Source organism: Schistocerca gregaria, chromosome 7, assembly GCF_023897955.1.
Source record: "Schistocerca gregaria isolate iqSchGreg1 chromosome 7, iqSchGreg1.2, whole genome shotgun sequence".
Lineage (NCBI taxonomy): Eukaryota > Metazoa > Arthropoda > Insecta > Orthoptera > Acrididae > Schistocerca > Schistocerca gregaria.
The window spans coordinates 399,311,569-399,336,668 of record NC_064926.1 but is presented as its reverse complement, the minus strand read 5'-3'; the positions used below and the strand labels follow the sequence as shown (position 1 = coordinate 399,336,668).

Here is a 25,100-nt window from a genome sequence, read left to right as displayed (position 1 = left end):
TTACATCCCGTGAACCATAGCCGCTCCTACGAAATACGTATTTTAGGTGATTAATTTCAGAATTTAAATGGTCTTTGTCAGACACCGTTCTTGCTCTATATATCAATGTAGTTAGAATGGCTTCCTTCTGAGCTGGATGATGGAAACTCTTAGTGTCGAGATATAGATCTGTGTGTGTCGGTTTGCAGTGCACAGAGTGGCCAAGCCGCCCATCTGCTTTTCTTTGCACCAGTACATCTAGAAATGGCAGTTTTCCCTCTCTCTCTCTATCTCGGTAGTGAACTGAATATTCGGGTGCACACTATTCATATGTTCCAGAAAATTCTCAAGGGCTCCTGCGCCATGCGGCCAAACCAAAAACGTATCGTCCACATAATGATAAAAAATAGATGGACGGAGTGGAGTCGAATTTAGTGCACGTTCCTCAAATTGTTCCATGAAATAGTTAGCCAATACAGGGGATAAAGGAGAGCCCATGGCCATTCCATCCCTCATTTCATAAAATTTCCCGCCATACAGAAAGTAGGTGGTCGAAACAACTGTACAGTTTCCAGAGGGAAGTGTTCTATCAGAAATTGCAATTTGTCAGGTGTTCCCCAGGGAAGCGTCCTGGGACCTCTACTGTTCCTGATCTATATAAATGACCTGGGTGACAATCTGAGCAGTTCTCTTAGACTGTTCGCAGATGATGCTGTAATTTACCGTCTAGTAAGGTCATCCGAAGACCAGTATCAGTTGCAAAGCAATTTAGAAAAGATTGCTGTATGGTGTGTCAGGTGGCAGTTGACACTAAATAACGAAAAGTGTGAGATGATCCACATGAGTTCCAAAAGAAATCCGTTGGAATTCGATTACTCGATAAATAGTACAATTCTCAAGGCTGTCAATTCAACTAAGTACCTGAGTGTTAAAATTACGAACAACTTCAGTTGTAAGGACCACATAGATAATATTGTCGGGAAGGCGAGCCAAAGGTTGCGTTTCATTGGCAGGACACTTAGAAGATGCAACAAGTCCACTAAAGAGACAGCTTACACTACACTCGTTCGTCCTCTATTAGAATATTGCTGTGCGGTGTGGGATCCTTACCAGGTGGGATTGATGGAGGACATCGAAAGGGTGCAAAAAAGGGCAGCTCGTTTTGTATTATCACGTTATAGGGGAGAGAGTGTGGCAGATATGATACACGAGTTGGGATGGAAGTCATTACAGCATAGACGTTTTTCGTCGCGGCGAGACCTTTTTACGAAATTTCAGTCACCAACTTTCTCTTCCGAATGCGAAAATATTTTGTTGAGCTCAACCTACATAGGTAGGAATGATCATCAAAATAAAATAAGAGAAATCAGAGCTAGAACAGAAAGGTTTAGGTGTTCGTTTTTCCCGCGCGCTGTTCGGGAGTGGAATAGTAGAGAGATAGTATGATTGTGGTTCGATGAACCCTCTGCCAAGCACTTAAATGTGAATTGCAGAGTAGTCATGTAGATGTAGATGTGTCCTCAATAGGAACCTTGGTAAAAAGCGAGACCACATCTAGGCTAACTAGAATATCATTTGGACCAACTCTAGTCTGTTTGATTTTCTCAATAAACATTTGAGAGTTTTTGATGTGGTGTTCACAATGGCCAACTATGGGAGTCATTAAATTAGCCAAGAATTTCGCAAGCCTGTATGTAGAAGATCCAATAGCACTAATGATGGGAGCTGGAAAAATCGGCAATTGCGGAGCATAGCCTCACTAGGGAACATAAAATTTTGTTTGGTGAAACAAAAGTTCTGTCTCAGGCCTCCACATACTGGGACTCGGTAATTAAAGAGGCGATAGAAATTAGAATGTGCGATAACAATTTTAATCGTGACAATGGTTACAATCTCAGTGGTGCATGGAAGCAAGCGCTCGATATGGAGAAGCGTCAGAGAGATTCGCCGCAGGTCTTCGATTTCTCCGGGAGCGATGGCGCCACCAGTGCAGGCGTTGACAACATCTGTGACCCCGTGACGTATTCGCCTTCCAATAAGGAGCCGTCCAATCACAAGCTATCCTGGGGCTACATAAGGTCCATCACAGCTGCTGTTTAGCCAGTCAGTTTCCTGACGATGACAATGGTGGTGAATATCGTCGAAAGCTCGAGGTTTTACCAAGATTTGACGCAGAAAGAAGTCCGAGAATATTTTATTCAACAGTGCCGTCGCAAAGGACTTCGTTCTCATATGTTACCAGATCTTCATTAAAATTGTTTGTATGGACTTCATTTCCTTTAGATTAAATATTTAGTGGAGCAAATAACCACTATGACATGAGTGGCTACGTTAGGTTTTACCTTCTGACAAATTTCAGTTTCTTCATCAGGTTACCTTCCAATAGGAAAGTGATGCACTCAGTGACTGTGATATGATTTATACATTATAGAGTGCAGCAATCAGTCATCCTTTTTTCTGGTTTTATCTGGCAAATCCTGATTTTGGCTACTGCCTAGCCATTATCAGTGCACTATTTTCTAGTCTCTATACATGTCAGTTCCCTGTTCTTCAGGTGTTCAAATTTTCGAGCAGTATTTTCTGTATCACATGGTGGTTGATGCTATTGAGCTGCACCTCCAAGTTTTCTGTAACATGCTGACATCCTGGTGGGTTCCCACTTGTTTCTGCTGGAAGAGCAATGTTGTTGCAGCACATGAGTGGAGTTCCATATTTGTACTAGGGCCACAACTTCTTGGATAGTTCACTACTTTGTACTTGTAGTGCCTCCTGGAGACTCATTGTTCTGGCAGAGATGGTTGCAATGCTGACTTCTAATTCTTCTTTTATGTACCAAGTACACATATGTGAGACACAAATAATACTAAGTTGGGTACATTTTAAGTTGTTAAATATTTTTTTATGAAACATTATGCTTCTCATATATGATTAAACTTGCATTACAATAGAGTTTGAAATCAGGTTAACTTGCATTTATTACATCAATATAAAAGTGAAAAAACATTTTAGTGAAGTATCACAATGCTATTATTTACTTTTTTTATCCTCTAAGTTGATGAACTGCTAACTGTTGTTAATAAAATACTGATTACTGTTTATAATAATACTTCAGTACTGAGCATATGTTGCACTTGCGACAAAATACATGATCACTATCACTATATGGCATCTGTTTGCCAAAACTCCTACAGCTGTAGATGCACTACAGCCAAACTTCTGATTTGCTATTTCTTCTACAGTAGCTTCAATTTCACTAAAATGCCACATTAGCAGCAATTGGAATTTCAACAATATTTACAGTATCACTACTGCCTGTACTGACCATTCTCATTGGTGTTCTTTCTATGCACCTGATGTCATTAATAATCTGAGTTGCATATGACTCCACACAGCTGAGGTGTCCTGGCTCTGTGCAATAGGAATTTTCTGTAGACAATGTGCCACCAATCCATAATCCTGGAAGGTGTCAATTTAGATTCTCATACACAATCTTAAGCCAATATGGTGACACCACAAGCATTGAAAAACGTAAAACATTTTGTGTTATTAATGAACTGTAATAATTTTCTCAAGAAATAAAATGGGATGAAGATTTACCTTGTTGGCAGCACAATGTCTTTCAAATTATTATTCCAGACAGTGTGCCTATCAATAAATCACATCTTTATTTCTCCCAAGAAATCATCATTATTTTCAGTAAAGGACTGAAGGGACAGTTTAACAGTTTAACGATTCCCTTCTATGCTCCTAAGGGCCAAATATGTCTATAAAGAGGCACACTAATTAATAGAGACAACAATAAATAATGATACATTTTGAAAGAGTTATGTGAGCGGGTTCGGGGATATTATTTCTAAAAGTTTACAATTACTATAAAATTCAGTGAGTTAATACTTCTTAATCAAGGCAGTCCTTGCTCATGATGGAGTCTTTGAACAGGGTGAACTATGAATAGTTGACAGTTTTTTCTTCAGCGGTGTGTGGCGGTGTAGGAAGACAAGTGCCGAGAAGGGGGACATCTCTGCAGGGTTTCACTGGAATGGCATCCATACACAAGTCTCATGAATCCACAGGAAAAGAAGGAAGGAAGTTTGGGAAAGAGACAGATTTGCCTGGCAGTCCAGGGAGCCAGCATGGTAGGAGAGAAACTTGTTTCAGTGGTGCACTTGGCAGTAAAGGAGTGCTGAAACGGCAGGGGATGAAACAATTATAAACTTACTTGGTACTCTTGGCACTCACTGAACTTCACCACACTAAGTACATTACACAGCACACTGTAGTCCACGTGCTGATACCAGGAAGACAAACCAGGCATCTGGCATCAGACATTGTAGAGCCGTAATTAGGGGAACCTCCTCGAGAATGCCGCTTTGGGAGGGTGCTGTGGAAGACACGATAGCACTTGTCTCATTAACCAGACCAAGAAAAAAATAATGAAACTGGACACATGTGGAAAATGTTTCTGTCAGCACATACTATGATGCTGTGAGGCAGACAGTGACACGAGGCACGTGGTATTGCATGGGACAAGCTGCCGGGAGTATGGATGGGAGATGTTGCCTTGTTAAAGTGGGAGAAGAGACTAGTTGAGTGACAGTTTGGCGGGTGTCGTGTCTGGAAACCTTGGCAGTCCGAGCTCTACCCCAGTGGAAGTGACCACCGAGGGTGCTGGGGAGATGCAGTGTACCTTGGCCAGCAGGCACTTCGCTGATACTGGTTTTTGGCCAGTACAATCCATTGTCTGCTGCTACAAGTGGAGGCAAATGTAAGGTGATGTGTGGGGGCAAAGATGGCCAAGGGGAGTGAACATGCTGTCTGACCTTGGCAAGATGGCATGGAATACAGGACCGAGCCCAGTTGTTGCAGTCAATTTAAATACCTGGCCAGACAAAACATTGTTTCATAAGGGTGGCAGAAGTTCAGATGTCTGACTATGTGAGGCCGTAGATGGTGTCAAATGCTGTTAGGAGGGAGAAATGAGTGGGAGCAGGCATTGGAAAAACTAGCTTGTAAAGGATCTACAAGGATGACACACCTGATCTTATGGTCAGAGCCAGGTATGGATCTTAGCTGGAGGTTGAGACCAAGGCAAGCATTCTGAAGGGTGTAGCCTAGGTCTAGGTCACCCACTTGAGCAGTGGCCAACGCATTGCAGATTAAGGGCCGGGTGAAGGCGTAGGAGTGGCCAAGGCAAATTGCCACAATGTTATCGATGCTCGCAACATGCCATCTGACCAAGGAAGTCGGTGCCCAGAATGGGGTCGGTAACATCTACAACTATAAAGGTCCACATGAGTTCATGCTGAATACTAAAGCGAGCGAGTGGGTATGACCCTGTAAATAGGGATGGCTGAGTTGGTGGTGGCGGCGATGAGGAGGTTAGAGTGAAGAGTGGCATTCTGGAGTAGTTTACAGGGAAATATGGATACAGTCGACTAAATGCCGACGAGGTAGGTATGGATACAACGGACCTGGTATCAATAAGGTAGTGGACAGGGGAATTAGCGTCATTCAAATTCTGCATGAATATACACTGTGAAGTAGTATAGCAATCGTGCACAACTACTAATGGCGGTTGTGTTTGGAGACCAGGAACATGGAGGTATGCAGTTGGTGGTGTTATCACCAAACCTCTGGTGGTACTAACAAGCTGCACCTAGTTCACAGTGGTCATCAGAGGGGTGGTTAGAGCTGTGCCGGGGGTGACTTGTTTTGGCCAGGTGGGTGGGGGCAGTTAGCATCTGGTGGCAGGCACATGAGGTGTAGGTCGACAATGCTGAGGTTAAGTGCTGCCTTCTCAGCCCTCAGGTGTGTCAGAATCTGGTAGACGTCGGTGGGCCTGATGCCGGGTGGAAATCATTAGCGATAGGTGGTGCGAGTGACATCACACTGGCAAGGGTTTGGGGTGGGGCATGAGGAGTGAGTGAATAACTGACCAGAACCATGGGGTGACAGCCAGTATTGAGCACTGCAGCCACAGCAGGGAAGGAGGTCAGTGTTTCTAACAGTCTATCAACCAAGATCATTGCATCTTGGGGGTGCAAGGCCAGGGCAAACTGTACGAGGGTGGGAAGGCACATAAGGCAGCAATTTAAAAATAGGTCTCTGGACAGGATGTGTGATTTGGCAAGTGCTTGGAAGTGATCCAGAAATAGGGATGGGCACACATCACTGCTCTGCTTTGATGATAACAAATTATGTGTCCATTGCAGCCCCAAAGCTGTGAAGCTGGATATGATGCACTCTTTTCATTTAGTGTAGCTGCCGGAAGAGGTGGGTGTGAAATAACATCCTAGACTTGGGCAGCAGTGATCGGGTCAAAGTGGCCGACAACCACCTCAAATTTCGTTACATATCACGTGACAGAGCAACCTTCGAAAAAAGCCTCGATGGACACAAACCACAGGCATGGGCCTCACTGGTTGAAAGGAGGTACTGAACAGCTGCATGAGCAGGGGCAGGGTCTGCACAGTCAGGTTGTGTTGGGTGTGTTGCCCCATTGGTCAGCTGAGTTAAGTGGTTCTGTAATGCTGCAGTTGTGTCTGAAGTTCTGACACCTCCAAAGTGCTCATAGGTACTGGGGCAAAAGGGGTAATGGGAGGCTGCTGGCTGGCAAGCCTGTTGGGCGTGACTAACACAGGAGTGGGAACATGTGACAGTGACATCGCGACTTAACACTGCAGGTAGCATGTCGTGATATGTGGGGTAGTGCTGGCAAGCAATATTACAGAGACGAAGGTGAGCGGGACACACACACATTGTGGACAAGCAATTCAATCACTGCTGTGTGTTGCTGCAGAAAGGACAGCATGACAAATGGTAAAACTGTGACTTATCTGGGCATATGGCTTTCAGCTGCAGGTGGGGTGTTGAGGGGTGTGGTAGTGCATATGGAGAGTGGGCATGTGTGGAGGGATGCAAGAGGGGAGTGGTATGGGAAAGGCAAGAGGTGAATGGGGGTGCAAATGGGATGAGTCCGGCTAACATAACGGAAACTGATTTTGTGACCACTTGGAGCATGCTAATCGAAATAATAAAAAAGAAAAACCAGCATATGCCCGCAATGAGACTCAGCGCTCTGGTTTAGAGGGGGTCACCAGTGAAGGGTGCTGATACCGTGGGAATGAGCTGGGCATCCAGCATCAGACTTTGTATGTACAGCCACAGTCAGGGGAAACTAGCTGAGAGAACGCCACTCAGGATGCCGGTGCACAAGACAAGGTATCACTTCCCTCATTAACCAGACCACAAAATAACACTGAAAATGGACGTGGGAGCAAAATCCTGCTGTCAGCACACACTCCAGCGAAGTGCAGCAAACAATGCGAGCCGTATGGCACTGTGTGTGATGAGCTTCCAAGAGCACAGCCAGGAGATTTTGCCTCTTCGAAGCAGGAAAAGAGATTGGTCAAGTGACAGTTTGCCAGGAATTACATCCAGAAAGCATGGCAGTCTAAGTTCTAACTCTGGTATAAGTGACCAGTGAGGGTGCTGGTGAGATGCGATGGTACCTTCACCAGGTTTTCAGTCAGCACAGCCCTTCATCTGCTGCTATAAGTGGAGGTGAACAGAGAGCGCACGAAGTATTTCCATCTTTACTGTATCATTATACCGAAATTAGATACACATTGTAGTGGCTCTCTACAACAAATTCTGCTGTCTCCATAGGAAGCTTCCATGCACTTATTTTATTTTTGGAACATCTGAAGGAACCCCTCCTATCCAGTCATTGCCTAAAACTTCTCTGTTACAGATTCATTGCTGAGATTTTCATTATCTTGACCCATGGCAATGACAAACTTTGTTCTTTTCCTCCATTACTTCAACACCTATTCTCAAATCCACTTCACCTTGTCCTTCTCAACTCATCACACCACTTTCGTAGGTGTCAATCTCCACTTCTGAGATGACTTCTTAAATATCCTTACAGCTTCGCCATCCACGTATGCTGCACCTGCTGTGAAAAGCAGGAGCCTTTACTGACGGACAATATCCTATCCAGTTCAACCACAAACAAGTCTCCGGTGTCATCTGCTCCTCGTACACCAGTAAAACTTTAGCCACCTCAGATTACCTAGTACCAAACCAGCATTAAAAAGCTCAACCATATCCTTCACAAGGGCTTTGATTACCTTGTACTACGTCCTGAGATGAGGGATATGCTAACAAAATCATTCCCACATCCTCAAAGTAGTGTTCTGTTGACCTACAGAACAGCCTTGTCCATCCCTATGCATGTGAGGTCCATGCTCTGAACAAATCTATAAAACAAACTGAGGAGACAGCACAACTGTTCGAACAGAAGCTGATCAAGAAATTTGACAAACTTGAACAATAGCAGAGTTGCAAAAATCTCAGACTATTTGGGATTCTTGAGAACAATAGAAAGAATACAAACAAATTAGTGATCAGTTTTACCTGAGAGAAACTAGGTATGCAGGTGACACTGAATGACATAGACAGGATCTTTAAAACTTAGACCCATAATAGTGAAGTTTATGGCATACAGGAAAGATCTGAAACCTTCAGAGTAAAAAAGAAATTTGAGAAGTCAGGTCTGACAATATGCAAGGCACTCACTTCTTAGAGACTAAATATTCTGAACAGTGCTGTCTCAACATTTGGGATACATAATATGTGTACAAATGACAGCAGCGCAATGGTGAAGTCCAAATATGGGAAAAGGTCAGTGTGCAATGCAGATGAACACAAATGCCTGTGCTTTTGAAACTAAAAATACATCAACTCTTCTTGCCTCTAGTATGCGCATTTATTTTTGCTTTTATTTTGTAAAAAAACAGTTTAATTTTTTAAAGAATTTTCTTACTAGTTTCCTGTTACTATTATTATTTGTATGTTAAGGTTTACTTTTAGTACTAATTATAAATTTTCTGTTCCATTTTCATATTTCCAATACCAATATGATTCATTATTTCACTATTACTTCACTATCCTCATAGGGCTCTGATTCAGACGATTAATTTATTTATGTTACTTCCATTTTTATTTAGCAATTTGTTATCATAATACTGTTGTTGCTCCTCGTTAGAGTCTTTAACCATACACTCTGTTTTTATTCCATTTACCTTGCTTTCAGTACTGCTCTTTGTAGCGAGTTTCTTCTTCTTTCTCCAGTCAGGTATTCAATGATCAGTGCAAAGCCTGCTGGTCTTAGTCATAAATCTCCCGACTATCTGCAGATAACTGCTGTTTTAACTTCTGGGAACCTTGATCTTCTACCTCAAGTGCCCCAGTACGCTTTGTTCTCCCACCCTCAATGGCAGCCGGGAGAGCTTTTTACCTGATCGTATTAAGCTCCATATTACACACACAAATGCCCAATCTCTGTCAGCTCCTCTCAATGATTTCCACCATATATTGCAAGACATAGACATCCATATAATGCTTCTGCCAGAGACCTGGCTCAAAATAAGGATTCACACAAGTTTGATAAATCTTTCTAAGGCTGACGGATGTAACCAACAAGGGGGTGGAGTAGAGGCAGACATATGATCTGATTTATCACCTACTGTGCTGCACACACTCAACAACAACGAAGATAAGCAAGCATAATATATGTCTTTAGAGATCAAATCCCAAAGGCCTTAATGGCCGAAAGCTATGACTGTGTGAATCTTTTTACTGTGCCTATCATGGCTGAGCATCTCCGCTATATGGCAAGTAGCAACTTTCCTTCTCTCGCATTGTTATAATTACGGCTGGTGACACTAACATAAATTTTCCACAGAATAGTCCTGTCAGTGTCAAAATTAAATGCATGATTTCTTCCTCAAACATGTCATTACTTCAGCTCGCTCCTGCCCACCATACAAACAGTTGTCACATTCTTAAAGATACATTTGTAATGAAATCCTCAGAGCAATTCATATCTCCCCATGAACCATGGACCTTGCCGTTGGTGGGGAGGCTTGCGTGCCTCAATGATACAGATAGCCGTACCGTACGTGCAACCACAATGGAGAGGTATCTGTTGAGAGGCCAGACAAACGTGTGGTTCCTGAAGAGGGGTAACAGCCTTTTCAGTAGTTGCATTGGTATCAGTCTTGATGATTGACTGACCGGGCCTTGCAACACTAACCAAAACGGCCTAGCTGTGCTGGTACTGCGAACAGCTGAAAGCAAGGGGAAACTACAGCCGTAATTTTTCCCGAGGGGATGCAGCTTTACTGTGAGCTGCATCAAACCAGTCTCAGGACTGAAGACCACAACAACAACAACATATACCTGCACCTGGCGCGCTTATTTAAGTGTCATACTTGCTAGAATGTCCCAGAAAGAAACCACAACTGACTACATACCAAATCTTCAAATGCATTAATTTATCTAACTAGAAACTGTGCAGAAGAAATAGTTTAGGAGACATCACCTACTCCCTTCTTGGACATAGAAAAAATTCATGAATTTACTAACAACTTACTCAACTACATGATAAATATGCCCCTCTAAGGACAGGAAAAGTAAGAAAGAAACCTATATGACAGCTAACTGATGAACTAAAACCGCTCATGAATCTTAGAGATGTTGTGTATGAGACATACAAACTAGATACAACATCTGAAAATCATCCTGCTTAGAAGCTGAACAGTGTCAGTGAAGCTGGGCAAAATGCAAGGCTCAGGCATGCCCAAATATTAACTGACAACAGAAATTGGCCAGCTGTCCTAAGGAAAAATCTGCATGGTCTTAGCATAGGCAAAGTAAAAGCTGCACCTTATAATGTTACGCCCCCCCCCCCCCCCCCCAAGATTCATATAAAATGTCTGATACCACCTTTTTTTATATGCATCTGGATAGTTATCAGACAATTCAGTGCTTCCTAGAGCCTTGTATGTGTATCTTTATATATATATATATATATATATATATATATATATATATCATTCCATCAAATTTGCTAAAACACTTGACATTCATTGTGAAAGCATATAGAATATTCTGGAAGGATGTGTGTTGTCGTAATTGTCAATAGATTGTTTTCATTAACAAAATTATGTACATATGCTAAATTAAATATCTAATCAAGAAACTGAAACAATAAATATTCAAAAACAGATAATAAGAGGCTGTAGAAATATTGGCATAAATAACTAATGCCTCTAATTACCATAATTGCAATTGAGTAACATGTAAACACAGAAAACCTCATTATCTTGAGAAACAGCTTAAAAGTTATTACCAAGTGATGTATTTTCATTTGTTATCTATTTTTATGTCCTCCTCTATAATTAATATTCTTTGTAATTACATTTCTAATTAATTCTCTAATTGTTTACATCACACAACTTTCCAGTTTCCAGAATTTGAGGCCTTGTTTGTAAATTTTATGCATGTAATTGGATAAAGCAGTTTTGTACTACCACTTAATGTTAATAACCAAATCCCAACTGTATTTATTACATAACTAAAATAATACAAGAGACATTATTGTAATTAAAGTTCAGATGGATTTTCTTATTGAGAACTGAAGATATTACTACAAAAGATTATGTCATTCTATTTTGTATTTTATACCTTATTCGGCTGTAACATTAGTTTCTTTAAATTTTGTAAATTTTAATTGTAACATCAAAGTTTTACCAAATTAGTAATGGGTAATTTTGAAATTTATTGTTAAAATTCTATATAAAGCGATGCAGCAAGAGAGTCAGTTTGAAAGTTAGTTTTGGAAGTCAAAGAGATCATTGAAGTCTGTGTTTTGTTTACATGGCGAGTGTGCAGTTTGCTTGTCAATTAATGTAAATAAATTTTGTGAAGCATGAAAATTTCATATTCATTCATCAATGGACCAGGCAGAAGAAATTTAAGTTAAGTGTAACGATCCGAGGAGTATGTTACAACCTGATACCATTGGCCCAGCTGAAGAACTGAACCAGTATTTCACATTACCTGCAACCACAACACTATCTAAAAAGGACATTGCTGTAGCACCCTCTGATTACTGACCTATTTGCATTCTTCCCACAGTCCCAGGTCTTACACTATATAGCCCTTGACCAGCTAACAAACTACTTAACTACAAACAACTTGTTCATATTAGACAAATACGAAACAGATTTCCATAAGCATTGCAGCAGATTTACTTTAATAAGGATAGCACATGACCTGAAGGTTGCCATGGATCCACAAGAGGCAATTTATCATGTGCTTCTCAGCGAAGCCTTTTGGTTTTTTACTTGCCAACTTAGCATCCTAAATTTCTTGCCAAGTGCAGTGTAATGGGTTTGCTCATAATGACGTCTTGCCAGCAAGTTTCTTGTCCAGACAATAAGATCACAGTGGAAGCAGGTAGTATCAGGCATTCCCCAGGGTATACACTAACACCCATCGTTTGGTACTGACTCCTGTACTCTTTTCACTGTACATAAATGATGTGTCATCAGGTTTGTCCTAGCGCAGATACGACACTGATACTGATGATCAGTTGTATCTAAGTGTAAAACCTATAAACCTGAAGACAGTTATCAAGAATCCCAATACTGACCTGTGTACACTATCAATATAGGTGCAGGATATATGGTAAAAGCTCAGCCCATGCAAACCCCAAGCGGTACTGGTTGGTCATTCTAAGCTCATTAGCCCAAAATATGGGAAATCTCTACCATATTTAACTCTAAATGGGACAAATATCAACTTCTTTCCTTCAGCAAAGAGTGTAGGAGTAATACTAGATGAAAATCTAAATTGGACTGAGCACATAACTGCAGTGAGCTGAAAAGCATCAGTATTTCTCCACATTCCACAAAAATAAAAAAAGCTCTTACCTCTTGACCTCAAAAAGAAACTCATACAAACACTTGTACTTCCAGTTATTGATTACAGTGATGTTAAGCTGGAAGGCCTCTCTCAAGAAAGCTCATGGCACCTGCAAATTCTTATAAATGCTTGTGTTGGTTTTATGTGTGATGTTTGACTCTTTGATTATATTTCAACATCATATGCACAGCGATTCTGGCTGTGTGCAGACAAGCCCAGAGATTTCCTTCTCTACTGTCTTATCAATAAACATTGACCCTCATACCCCTCCTTGACATTAATGCTCTTTGCTGAACAATATGGCAGAAACACTCATTCCCATCACAGCAAAATCCTTTCTGTCCCACTTCCTCGTTCTTTCTCAAAGTCCTCCTCAGCAGCAGGAACTTGACTCTGGAATAACCTCCCACTTGATTCTGGAATAAACTCCTGCATTATTTTTTAGAGAATGACTAACATCTCCAGATTTAGAAGACAGTTAATGCTATGTTCACTAAAGCAACAATAATGACTACCATTGTACTTGTATGCACTCGTCACCACTGTACATTCTTCTTTCCAACCAGATTTCCCTCATTTCCCAGTATATTTAGCTGATACGGTCTCCTTAAATTTACTTTCCCCTGAACTCATTACACCAGAAAACATCTATTTTGTACATCTATAATGTCTTTATATCTGCCACTATCACTGCTACTACTATTATTACTACTACTACTACTACTAGTAGTAGTAGTAGTAGTGGTAGTAGTAGTATTGTCACTATTAGTGGCAGCATCTGCAGTAGTGCACATACTGACAGTAGTAATGTTGTTAGTTCATCTCCAGTATTACTTACTCACATTGCCCCTTCAGGCATTTAAAACACTTTGTACTATATTAAATTGTTATTTCTTAAGTAACTCTGATGTGAAAAAGGTACTGTATAGATGAATCACTGGTCCAATGTAAGAGTGGGCCTGTTAGCCCCAAACACATCAGGTTAAATAAATAAATAAAAATAAATCAATATTCCAATACCACTCCCTGTCCTGTACTCCAAGTGTTGCTCCCTTGTGGTTGACCCAACGAGAGACAAGGCCACATGTGAAAGCAGCCAAGATATATATCAGCTATGCTCCAATTACTGTACAGCTTTATAAGTGGGCGTGACAAGTACCAACTTTCTACTTGAATGAATGGCTACCACGAAACTGTTACAAGCCACAAATCTGACAATCTCAGTTGCTGTACTTGTCATACACCACAATGCAAATGACAACAGCTGCTTCACTATGTGGGCCATTTGGATACTCTCTTTCAGCACAAGTTTCTCTGAACAATGCAGATGGGAGTTGTCTCTCCAACGTATCTTGCGCTTTTGCAGACCCCATAGCCTAAACCTCCACTAAGGTGTTCCCACTGCCTCACATTGCCTTTTCCCTTCTCTCTTCTATCCATACAATTCCTTTTCCAGCCACACACCGTGCACTGCATCTCCCACCATTTTTCCTCTCCCCCAAATATGGCCAATGACCCTCCCTGTCTGTCTCTTTCCCTCTCATCTCCCCTCTTTCCATCCCCAACCTTTTCCCTCTCTCCTTCCTTTCTCCCTCTTCATGATCACCTTCCTCTCCTTTTTTGCCCACCCCTTCCCCACATTCACTCTTTGTACTCATTTCATCAGGTCTGGTTGTGAAGCCATCTGTCCATAGACCTGCCTCTTTCCTGGTGTCCTCTCCTAGCAAACTTCCCTATATCCAGCTCAGGCAACTGCTTTAAATAACCAAGTGTCAGTCATCAGTCTTGTCGTGGCCATGGGAGAGTGCATTTGGTTTCTGTGTGTGAACATGGGTACTAAGGCTAGAAAAAGAGCTAGTGCTTGAAAGCTTCTGTGAATGCTGTTTTCTGTTATGTGTTACTGTGCACATCAATCCACCTTCCCCTTATTTTACATATGGCTCCATCCAGGAATGTCCATTGTTGTTATACACTGAAGGAATTGTAATCTATATGAACAGCACATCTGTAACTATATTTATTTGAACAATGAAAAATCCAGGATGGAATAATGACAATATTATGACAAGGATAGATTGCTACTAACCATTCAGACGAGATGCTGAATGTAGCATAGGCATAACAAAAGGACTGCTAAACAAGTGAGCTTTTGGCCAACAGATCTTCCTGTAAAGTAGACAACACACAGTCATTCAAACAAGCACAATTCACACTTAAATGACCACTGTCTCTGGCCACTGAGGCTAGACTGCTAGCAACTGCATATTATGGGAGGTGCTATTTGTGTAGTGGGGGTAAGGAGGAGGCTAGGACGAGAAGAAGGAGGGGTAGCAGGGTGGGTGGGGGACAAAGTGCTGCTTGTAGGATTATGCAGGGAAATTTGTGTGTGTGTGTGCATGTGTGTTGTCTGCTTTAGGAGAAGACCTATCTAGGAATTCAGTTTTGTTCGGGCTGTGTGTTGGTGTTTGTAATACATGTGATTTCAGTGTTAACTTTTACACTTCATTGATGACGCTGCTACTTGATTTGGAATGAGAGTCATTATGACGCAATAATAATATAGAACTGGAGCACAGGGTCTGCAGCCAGGATAAAGATATTCTTGAAAAACTACTAGCAGTCAGCATCGCTTTCCAAGAATATTTTGATAGACCATTCCTTTGCCTCTAATGATATCATCATCAATGGAACAATAACTACAAATCATTCTACTTTTCTTATTGAATACATCACACAATATAGATAAATTAACTTAACTAACTGATCATTTACAAAGGAAAATGAAAGTCTTACCTTAAGTTCATTGTCATAAAACAACTCATTTGAAACTTTTAGGATCTGTTCATGAGAACGAAAATTTTTCAATAGTTTTGTAATGACAGCAGAATTGTATTTCTGGTTTGTCCCATTCCTCTTATACATTTCATTTGTCATTACCAGCCGCTCCAAGAAGGATGTTCCTGCAGAGGGGAAACAAAATTCTTTTTTTAAAAAAACTGAATTGTATGTGTGTGTGTGTGTGTGTGTGTGTGTGTGTGTGTGTGTGTGTGCGTATAATGTATGTACTTTCTGACAATATGGGAAATTTCTGCATGGACACTCATATAAAATACAGGAAAAGCAACCAGTTACCTATAGAAGATTGGTGTACTATAGAGGATTGGTGCACGGTGCATAGAAACACATAATAGAAAACAGTTAAAACTAGCTTTCGAGCTCTTGCACTTCTCTAGTAAACACATTCACACACACAAGCACAAAGACACCTAACTGTACATGCTCGTAGTAGCACCAAAATTGCTTATTAAATATGAATACCCAAAACTAGTTGCCAGGATCAATGAAGTTGGGGAGGAAGTGGGAAAGGACACATGAGGCAAGAAGAAGGTAGCTGGGTAGTGTAATCCAGATATTTTGCCAGATGACTCAGCAGCTGCACAGCAAAATGAAAGGAATTTGATGGTAGAGCATATAAGAAATAGGTCAGGAGGAAGAGGAGGGGAGGGGGGGGGGAGGGAAGAGTGGTGGTGCTGAAGAGGGAGACACAGAGGGGAGAGAGTAAGGGAGAGGGGTGGAAAAAGTGGGATAGGATGGGTGACGATACAGAGAGAGCAAGAGAGAGAGAGAGAGAGAGAGAGAGAGAGAGAGAGAGAGAGAGAGAGAGAAAGTGCTTCCATGGGGGCAGAGGGGGTGGGTGGGGCAGAGGAACGGAGGAAGGCAGTACATGATCTGGAAGGGGAAGGAGTGGTGTGAAAAGAAGAGAGAAGAGAAAAGGTAAGAAAAGGAAGTGGGAAACAGGTTAGCAGAGATTTAGGCAAGGGGAACTATGAGAGTGCATGATATATTGGAGAGACAACTCCCATAATTCAGAGAAACTAGTGCTGGAAGGGAGAATCCGAATTGCCCATGTAGTGAAACAGCTATTGAAATCATTAGTGTATGGTGTGCAGCATGTTTGGCACTTGGATTGTGAAGTTCACATTATGCCACAGTTTGGTAGTGGCCATTCAGACGAGTGGACAGTTGGTTACTGTCATGCCCACATAGTATGCTGAATGCCTTACTGGAGGCACCTCCAGTGGGAGGGTTTGAGTGCTCTGATGAGGTTGACTAATGTACTAGTGGTAGCATAGCTACTGACAGGGTCACCTAAGCCAGAGTGGTCTCGATTAAGGAACCAGATGAAGTGTGTCCCACACCATAGGGTAGGGGGGACTCTATAGGCTAGGTCATCAACCCCTCTCGGGAAAAAAAACACCAGCAACAGCAACAACAACAACTATTAATGCGAATAATTCAACAAGGAATACCGGACTGCCCCTACATAGACAAACTATGCTAGGAAAGAGGAATATGGATTTCTCGGTGCTTCAATTTGGAACGTGGAACGTCCGTACACTGTTGCAAACAGGAGCGATGAACAGGGTTGCAGGAGAAGTGCTAAGGTATGGAATGGGAATTGTTGCACTGGAGGAAATCACGTGGAAGGGAAGAGGAGAGATTTATAAGCAGAAATTCTCCATGTACTATTCAGGAAAAGACAAAAGACAAGGGAGTTGGGTTTATAGTCTCCAAGGATATACTCTGTGTATGAAAGGCCAATTTCACAATGTGACCTCTGTGAACTTGTATGTACCAACAGAAGAATCAGATGAAAATACTGTGGACATCTTCTATGATAAACTACAGGAGGTGTGTGACAGAGTACCCAGATATGATTCCAAAATAGTTCTTGGTGACTATAATGCAAAACTGGGAAAGGAAGAGGCATTCACAAGTGTGTTTGGTAAGGAAAGTCTGCGTGATGAAACTAATAATAATGGTAAACATCTGTGTGTCCCAGTCTATATCTGGTAAATTGAAATCTCCACCTAAGACTATAACATGCTGAGAAAATTTATGTGAAATGTATTCCAAATTTTCTCTCAGTTGTTCTGCCACTAATGCTGCTGAGTCGGGAGGTCGGTAAAAGGAGCTAATTATTAACCTAGTTCGGTTGTTGAGTTTAACCTCCACCCATAATAATTCACAGGAACTATCCACTTCTACTTCACTACAGGATAAACTACTACTAACAGTGACGAACACTCCACCACCGGTTGAATGCAATCTATCCTTTCTAAACACCTTCTGTACCTTTGTAAACATTTCGGCAGAATTTATCTCTGGCTTCAGCCAGCTTTCTGTACCTATAACGATTTCAGCTTCGGTGCTTTCTATCAGCGCTTGAAGTTCCGGTACTTTACTAACACAGCTTCGACAGTTTACAATTACAATACCGATTGCTGCTTGGTCCCCGCAAGTCCTGACTTTGCCCTGCACCCATTGAGGCTGTTGCCCTTTCTGTACTTGGCCGAAGCCATCTAACCTAAAAAACCGCCCAGCCCACGCCACATAACGCCTGCTACCCGTGTAGCCGCTTGTTGCGTGTAGTGGACTCCTGACCTATCCAGCGGAACCCGAAACCCCACCACCCTATGGCGCAAGTCAAGGAATCTGCAGCCCACATTGTCTCAGAACTGTCTCAGCCTCTGATTCAGACCCTCCACTCGGCTCTGTACCAAAAGTCCACAGTCAGTCCTGTCGACGATGCTGCAGATGGTGAGCTCTGCTTTCATCCCACTAGCGAGACTGGCAGTCTTCACCAAATCAGATAGCCGCCGGAAGCCAGAGAGGATTTCCTCCGATCCATAGCGACACACATCATTGGTGCCGACATGAGTGACCACCTGCAGATGGGTGCACCCTGTACCCTTCATGGCATCCGGAAGGACCCTTTCCACATCTGGAATGACTCCCCCCGGTATGCACACGGAGTGCACATTGGTTTTCTTCCCCTCTCTTGCTGCCATATCCCTAAGGGGCCCCATTACACGCCTAACATTGGAGCTCCCAACTACCAGTAAGCCCACCCTCTGCGACCGCCCGGATCTTGCAGACTTAGGGGAAACCTCTGGAATAGGACAAGCAGCCATGTCAGGCCGAAGATCAGTATCAGCCTGAGACAGAGCATGAAACCGGTTCATCTGCCCCCTGCCACACCTTGAGACGACCTCCCACTCTACCTCAGGTGAGGGATCAGCCTCAATGCGAGCAGTGTACCGGGCAACCACAGTCTTAGTCCGATCGGGGGATGCGTAGGATGAGCTGGCTGTCCCCGACAAACCCCCATCCAGACCCCCAGAGTGATGCCCATTGGCAACAGCCTCAAGCTGTGTGACCGAAGCCAACACAGCCTGAAGCTGGGAGCGAAGGGATGCCAACTCAGCCTGCATCCGAACACAGCAGTTGCAGTCCCTATCCATGCTAAAAACTGTTGTGCAAAGAAAGTCTGAGCTAATCTACAGAGAGTGCAAACAAATCAACACAAACTTTAAGCGGTTATTAAAATACAAGATTACCTAGTAAATGCTACAACTCTCAAATACTATAATACGCCCGAAATTTATGAATTAAGCAATGCAAATACCAAAAACACGCAAAGAAATTAAGAATTAAAATATGTAACAAATGAGTGAGCTAGGAGTATACGACTTGCTGCTGCAGCTGCTTATCCAACGGTGGCAGGGAGCACACTGACTGACCAACCGACACTGGCCATTCAAAACAAAACGGAAGACAGGCGACTACGCGAATTTACACTATTCAGGTACTAAAAAGTGATGCTACAACTCTCAAATACTATAATACGCCCGAAATTTATGAATTAAACAATGCAAGTACCAAAAACATGCAAAGAAATTAAGAATTAAAATATGTAACAAATGAGTGAGCTAGGAGTATACGACTTGCTGCTGCAGCTACGTATCCAACAGCGGCAGGGGATATTTAAATGTTGAATGCTGCAAAAGCTCAATGGGGCAGTTCTGGACAATAATGGTTTCTGAAGATCTAGAATGAAGACTGAGCTGGACTGCCTCGTACAAGGAGCTGACATCATAAGAATTATAAAAAGTAGAAGAACAGCCTGGCTTGGGCATGTCCTCAGGATGGATACTGGCAGAAAAGCTAAAAAGATTTTTTAATGGAGGCCAACCAGTAGAAGAGAGAGAGCATGAAAGTGATGGATAGATGATGCGGAAGAAGATATAAAACCTCTCAGAGTCCGAGAGTGGCAGAGAACCATGCTGGAGAGAGTAGAATGGGAGAAACTTGTTGATGAGGCTAAAACCCACGCAGCGTTGTAATGCCATGAGAGGAAGAAGAAATGCCTGTGACTGGAATATAGTAGGAGGTGCTAGGTGGGTATATGGGGCAGGTTTTGCACCTGGTCGACCACAAGGGAACGACCCACAGGGTGCAGCATTGCGAGTAGGGATGGACAAGGATATTCTGCAGGTTGGGTGAGAAGCAGAACACTACTTTGGGTGATGTGGGTAGGATATCCCTCATCTCAGGGCATGACGAGAGGTACTCAAAAACCTGATGAAGGATGTGGTTGAGCTTTACAAGGCTGTGGTGAAACTGGGGGGGGGGACTAGAGACATGTTGGTTGGTGGCTGGTTAACAGGGTTACTGGTGTCAGAGGAGAAGATGGCATGGGAAATCATTTATGGAAGAGCTAGGTGGGCTATTGTCTCGATAAAGGCTCTGGAAAGGTTATCGATATATTTTAACAGCTTCTACTATCCATGGCAGACGTGTTGTTCACAGGTGGTGAAGCTGTGTGTAAGAGACAGTTTTATATGGAATGGGTGACAGCTGTCAAAGTGGAGGTGCTGTGGTGGTTGGTACAATTGCTATGAATGTAACGTACTTGTGCAGTGATCTAAGAGGTGGAGATCAACATCCAGAAAGGTGGCTTGTTGAGATGAGAAGGGCCAGGTGAAGCAGATTTGGGAACAGATGTTAAGGTTATGGCGAAAGGACCAAAGGTTGTCCTTGCCATGACTGAAGGTCATGAAAATGTCATCAATGAATCTGAAACAGACAAGGGGTTTTAGGAGTTGAGTGAAAAGTAAGGATTCCTTCAGATAGCCCATAAATAAGTTGGAAAAGGAAAGTGCCATGAGAGTATATATGGCAGTAAAACAGATTTGTTTATAAATTTGGCCTCAAAAAATGAAGTATTTATGGGTCAGGATGCAGTTGGCCAGGGGGATCAGGAAAACACTGGGAAACCTAGTGTTGGTATATATGGATGCAACTTCCACAGTGACCAACAGGGAGCCTGGTGGTAATGGGACAGGAACTATGAAAGAAGTGAGTGGTGTTTTGAATGTGGGCCGGGAGGTTATGCACATTGGTTTGGGGGGGGGGGGGGCGGCAACAAAGGCAGATGGTCATTCAGTGGGAGCATTGTACTTAGCCACAATGGAATGCCCAGAGCAGAGACCTGTGGCATTTGATTTGTGGAGTTAAGTGAGAAGCAGGAGCTGGGGGGTTGTTAGTGTGAGGAGGGAGATTGATTTGAGTGTCATGTTTTGGGATGGATCTAAGACCTCGAGGAGCTGCTGGACGTCTTGTTGGATTTATGGAATGTTATGGGGTCATGGTCATAAGGTTAGCTATCGGGATAACCACAATACAATCAGCTACCATCCAGAAAACAATGGTGCGGTAGAACACTGGTGTAGAATGTTAAAAGTCATCTTTATATGTCATGGAAACAGTTGGACTTCCCAGTTGCCACATGTCTTACTAGGTCTCTGCATACCTCCTAAGCCAGGCATTGGAGCATCGGCAGCAGAAATGGTTCAAGGAGAAACATTATGCTTACTGTTTGAGTTGTTTGGAACAGCAAATGCATCAAGTGAAGCCAAAATAATATATTTGCTGTAGCGAGTCAAACTCCATATTGCCAAGCTAAGACCTTCCCCGGCATGCTGCCATGGGCAACAAAAAGTTATCACATGCAGGACCTTAAACCACACTGTGACGTCATGTTCAGAACATATGTATTGCACCCGATATCACAACCACTATATTCTGGACCTTACAAGGTACTAAAAAGTGATGAACATACAGTGCAGTAATGTGTAACAACAAGCCAACAACAAATCTGTTGAAATGAGTCAAACTGGCTGACAACAGTGCAGTGCCGGGAAGTCAATGACTCCACATCTGGGACTCCTTCAAACCAGTAGAAAGACTATGGGTGCATTGGTTGAACAGAATGATGTGTAGTACTCAAGTGGGAACAGGAAAGCAGATAGGTATGGGAATGTATATCGCAGGGAGAATTCCAACCTATGCAATTTAGAGAAGCTGGTGGTGGTAGGAAGGATAGAGATGGTACAGGCTGTGAAGCTGTTACTGAAATGAAGCACACTATGTTGGGCAGTGTACTCTGCAACAGGGTGGGAGAGCTGTTTCCTTGGCTTGGCTTGTTGGTGGCCATTCACGTGGATAGACATCTTGTTGGTTGTCATGCCCACATAGAATGCAGCACAGTGGTTACAACATAGCATGTAGAGCACATGACTGGTTTCAAAGGTAGCCCTGCCTGTGATGAGATAAGGATATGAGCCATGAGACAACAGGTTGGCAGCAGTGGTGAGTAGGGATGGACAATGATACTGTGTAGGTTTTGGGGCGGTGGAATACCACTGTTGGAGGGGGGTGGGGGGGGGGGGAGGGGCGGGAGAAGGATAGTGGCTAGGACAGTCCTCATTTCAGGACACAACAAGAGGTAGTCAAAACCCGGGCAGAGAATGTGATGTAGTTGCTCCAGTTCTGGGTGGTAATAAGTCAAGAGGGGAATGCTCTTCTGTGGCCAGAGAGTGGGAGTTTGGAAGGTGATTGGTGACTGGAGAGATGAGGCATGAGAGAACTATTTCTTTACATGACTGAGACAGAATACAGTCTGTTAAGGGCTCAGTGAGATCCTTGGTATATTTCGAGAGAGACTGTGTGTCACTACATATGTGACAGTTATAGGTGGCTAGGCTGTATGGAAAGGTCTTCTCGATATGGAATAAGTGGCAGCTGTCGAAGTGGAGGTACTGCTGGTGGTTGGTAGGGCTGATATGAACGGAGGTTCTAATGTAACCATCTTTGAGGTGGAGGTCTACAGAGAGGAAGGTGGCTTGTTAAGTTGAGGAGGACCAGCTGAAGTCAATGGGTGGGTGGAGGTGTTGAGATCCTGGAGGAATGTGGACATGGTGTCCCCACCCTATATGCAGATCATGAAGATGTCTTCAATGAATTTGAACCAGCTGAGAGGTTTGAGATTCTGGGTGTCCAAGAAATATTTCTCTAAATGGCCCACAAATAGGTTGGCATAGCATGATGCCATGCAGATGCCCAATGTTGTAACCAGGAGGTGTTTGTAGGTGATGCCTTCAAAGGAGAAGTAATTGTGGGTAAAGATATAGTTGGCTATGATGAGCAGCAAGGAGGTTGTAAGTATGGAATCCATTGGGCATTGGGAAAGGTAGCACTCAATAGCAGCAAGGCCGTACGTGTTAGGGATGTTAGTGTAGAGGGATTTGGCATCAAGCAGGGTACCATTTAGTAAAGGAACAAGAATTCTGGAGAGTCAGTGGAGGAAATGGTCGGTGTCTTTTATATAGGAGGGCAGGTTGCAGGTAATAGGCAGAAGGTGCTGGTCTACGAGAGCAGAGATTCTCTCAGTGGGATGTCCTGGGTGGTTGGGTTTATGGACTTTAGGAAGCATGTAGAAGGTTACGAGTGTGAGGAATGGTAGATGTGAGAAAAAGAGAAGAATTCCAGGGAGAGGTTTTGGGATGGGCCAAAGGTTTTGAGGAGAGTCTAGAGACCTCACTAGATTTCTGGAGTGGGGTCACAGTGACAGTGTTTGTTCCTAGACAAATCCGACAGCTGACACCAGGTAAACCTTGCGGTTCAAAATCACAGTGTTGAAGCCTTTGTCAGCAGGTAGGATTATCAGGTCAGGATCAGCTTTTAGGTGGTGGATTGCAGTTCTTTCTTCAGATGTAAGGTTAGCTTGCATGTTGAGAGAATTGGGGAATGATGATGAGGAAAGATTTGAGGTTAAAATTTATGGAAAGTTAACAGGGAGTGATTTGGGGGTAGTAGGGGCGGATCATCATCAGATGGAGGTGCAAACTGCATCAAGCAGGGTTCTGCATTGGTCTTTGGTTTTGTCCGATTAGTAGGGTTGGTGGTCAAAAACTTGTTTCCACTGCAAAGAGAAGTAGAAGTAGAGAAGGTTTTAATAAGCCCAACATGTTTGAACTTGGGAGTGGGGCAAAAGGTACGGCCTTTGGAATGGACTGATACATTTGTGGTACTAAAACTTTTGGAGGAAACGTTCACGACTGTGTTATATGTCTGTTAGGTTCCTTCCTACCAAGACAAGTTTTTCTGAACAGAACAGGTGGGAAATCTCCCTGCAATATATGTTCCTGTAACCGTCCTGGCCTCAACCTTCACTGGTCTCCGTCCTTCACTCATCTATCCCCTTCATTTTACCTACTCCAGCACTAAACAGCCTTCTGTTCCATTAATGCACTCACAGTCATTTTACTTCTCTCCTTTGTTCCCCCTCCCCTGCCCTCTGTCTAACTTCCCAACTGCACCTAGCTGCCTTATGCTCTCCCTAACTTGTCCCTGTATGTTCCCAGAAGCAGCATTCTACCATACCTTACCCATACCCTGCCACCCCTCCCCTTCCTCACCCCAGCCACAGAGATTGCTTCTGCCATCATGCGCAGTTGCTTGCAGTCTGGCCTGGGCAGCCAGACAGTGGTCATGTGTGTGAGTTGTTTTTGTGTGAATGTGTGCGTGTATGTTATCTCATCCAAAAAAAGGCCTTTTGGCCAAAAGCTTACTTGTTTAGCAATCTTTTTGTTGTGCCTGTCTGTCCACTATATGGTGGGTAGCAATCTATCCCTTTCATAATACACCCCTGGAAATTGAAATAAGAACACCGTGAATTCATTGTCCCAGGAAGGGGAAACTTTATTGACACATTCCTGGGGTCAGATACATCACATGATCACACTGACAGAACCACAGGCACATAGACACAGGCAACAGAGTATGCACAATGTCGGCACTAGTACAGTGTATATCCACCTTTCGCAGCAATGCAGGCTGCTATTCTCCCATGGAGACGATCGTAGAGATGCTGGATGTAGTCCTGTGGAACGGCTTGCCATGCCATTTCCACCTGGCGCCTCAGATGGACCAGCGTTTGTGCTGGACGTGCAGACCGCGTGAGACGACGCTTCATCCAGTCCCAAACATGCTCAATGGGGGACAGATCCGGAGATCTTGCTGGCCAGGGTAGTTGACTTACACCTTCTAGAGCAGGTTGGGTGGCACGGGATACATGCAGACGTGCATTGTCCTGTTGGAACAGCAAGTTCCCTAGCCGGTCTAGGAATGGTAGAACGATGGGTTCGATGACGGTTTGAATG

At 43.2% G+C, this 25,100-nt stretch overlaps 1 protein-coding gene across 4 annotated transcripts in view; it reads right to left on the bottom strand.

Annotated features, from left to right (window-relative positions):
- Positions 1-25,100, bottom strand: part of LOC126282195 (putative helicase MOV-10) — a 294,822-nt gene that overhangs the window by 51,644 nt on the left and 218,078 nt on the right. For all 4 annotated transcript variants that reach the window (XM_049981725.1, XM_049981728.1, XM_049981726.1 and 1 more), the window contains one exon: positions 15,547-15,713. In XM_049981725.1, coding sequence (XP_049837682.1) covers positions 15,547-15,713 — 167 coding nt within the window. The remainder of the gene's footprint in view (positions 1-15,546; positions 15,714-25,100) is intronic.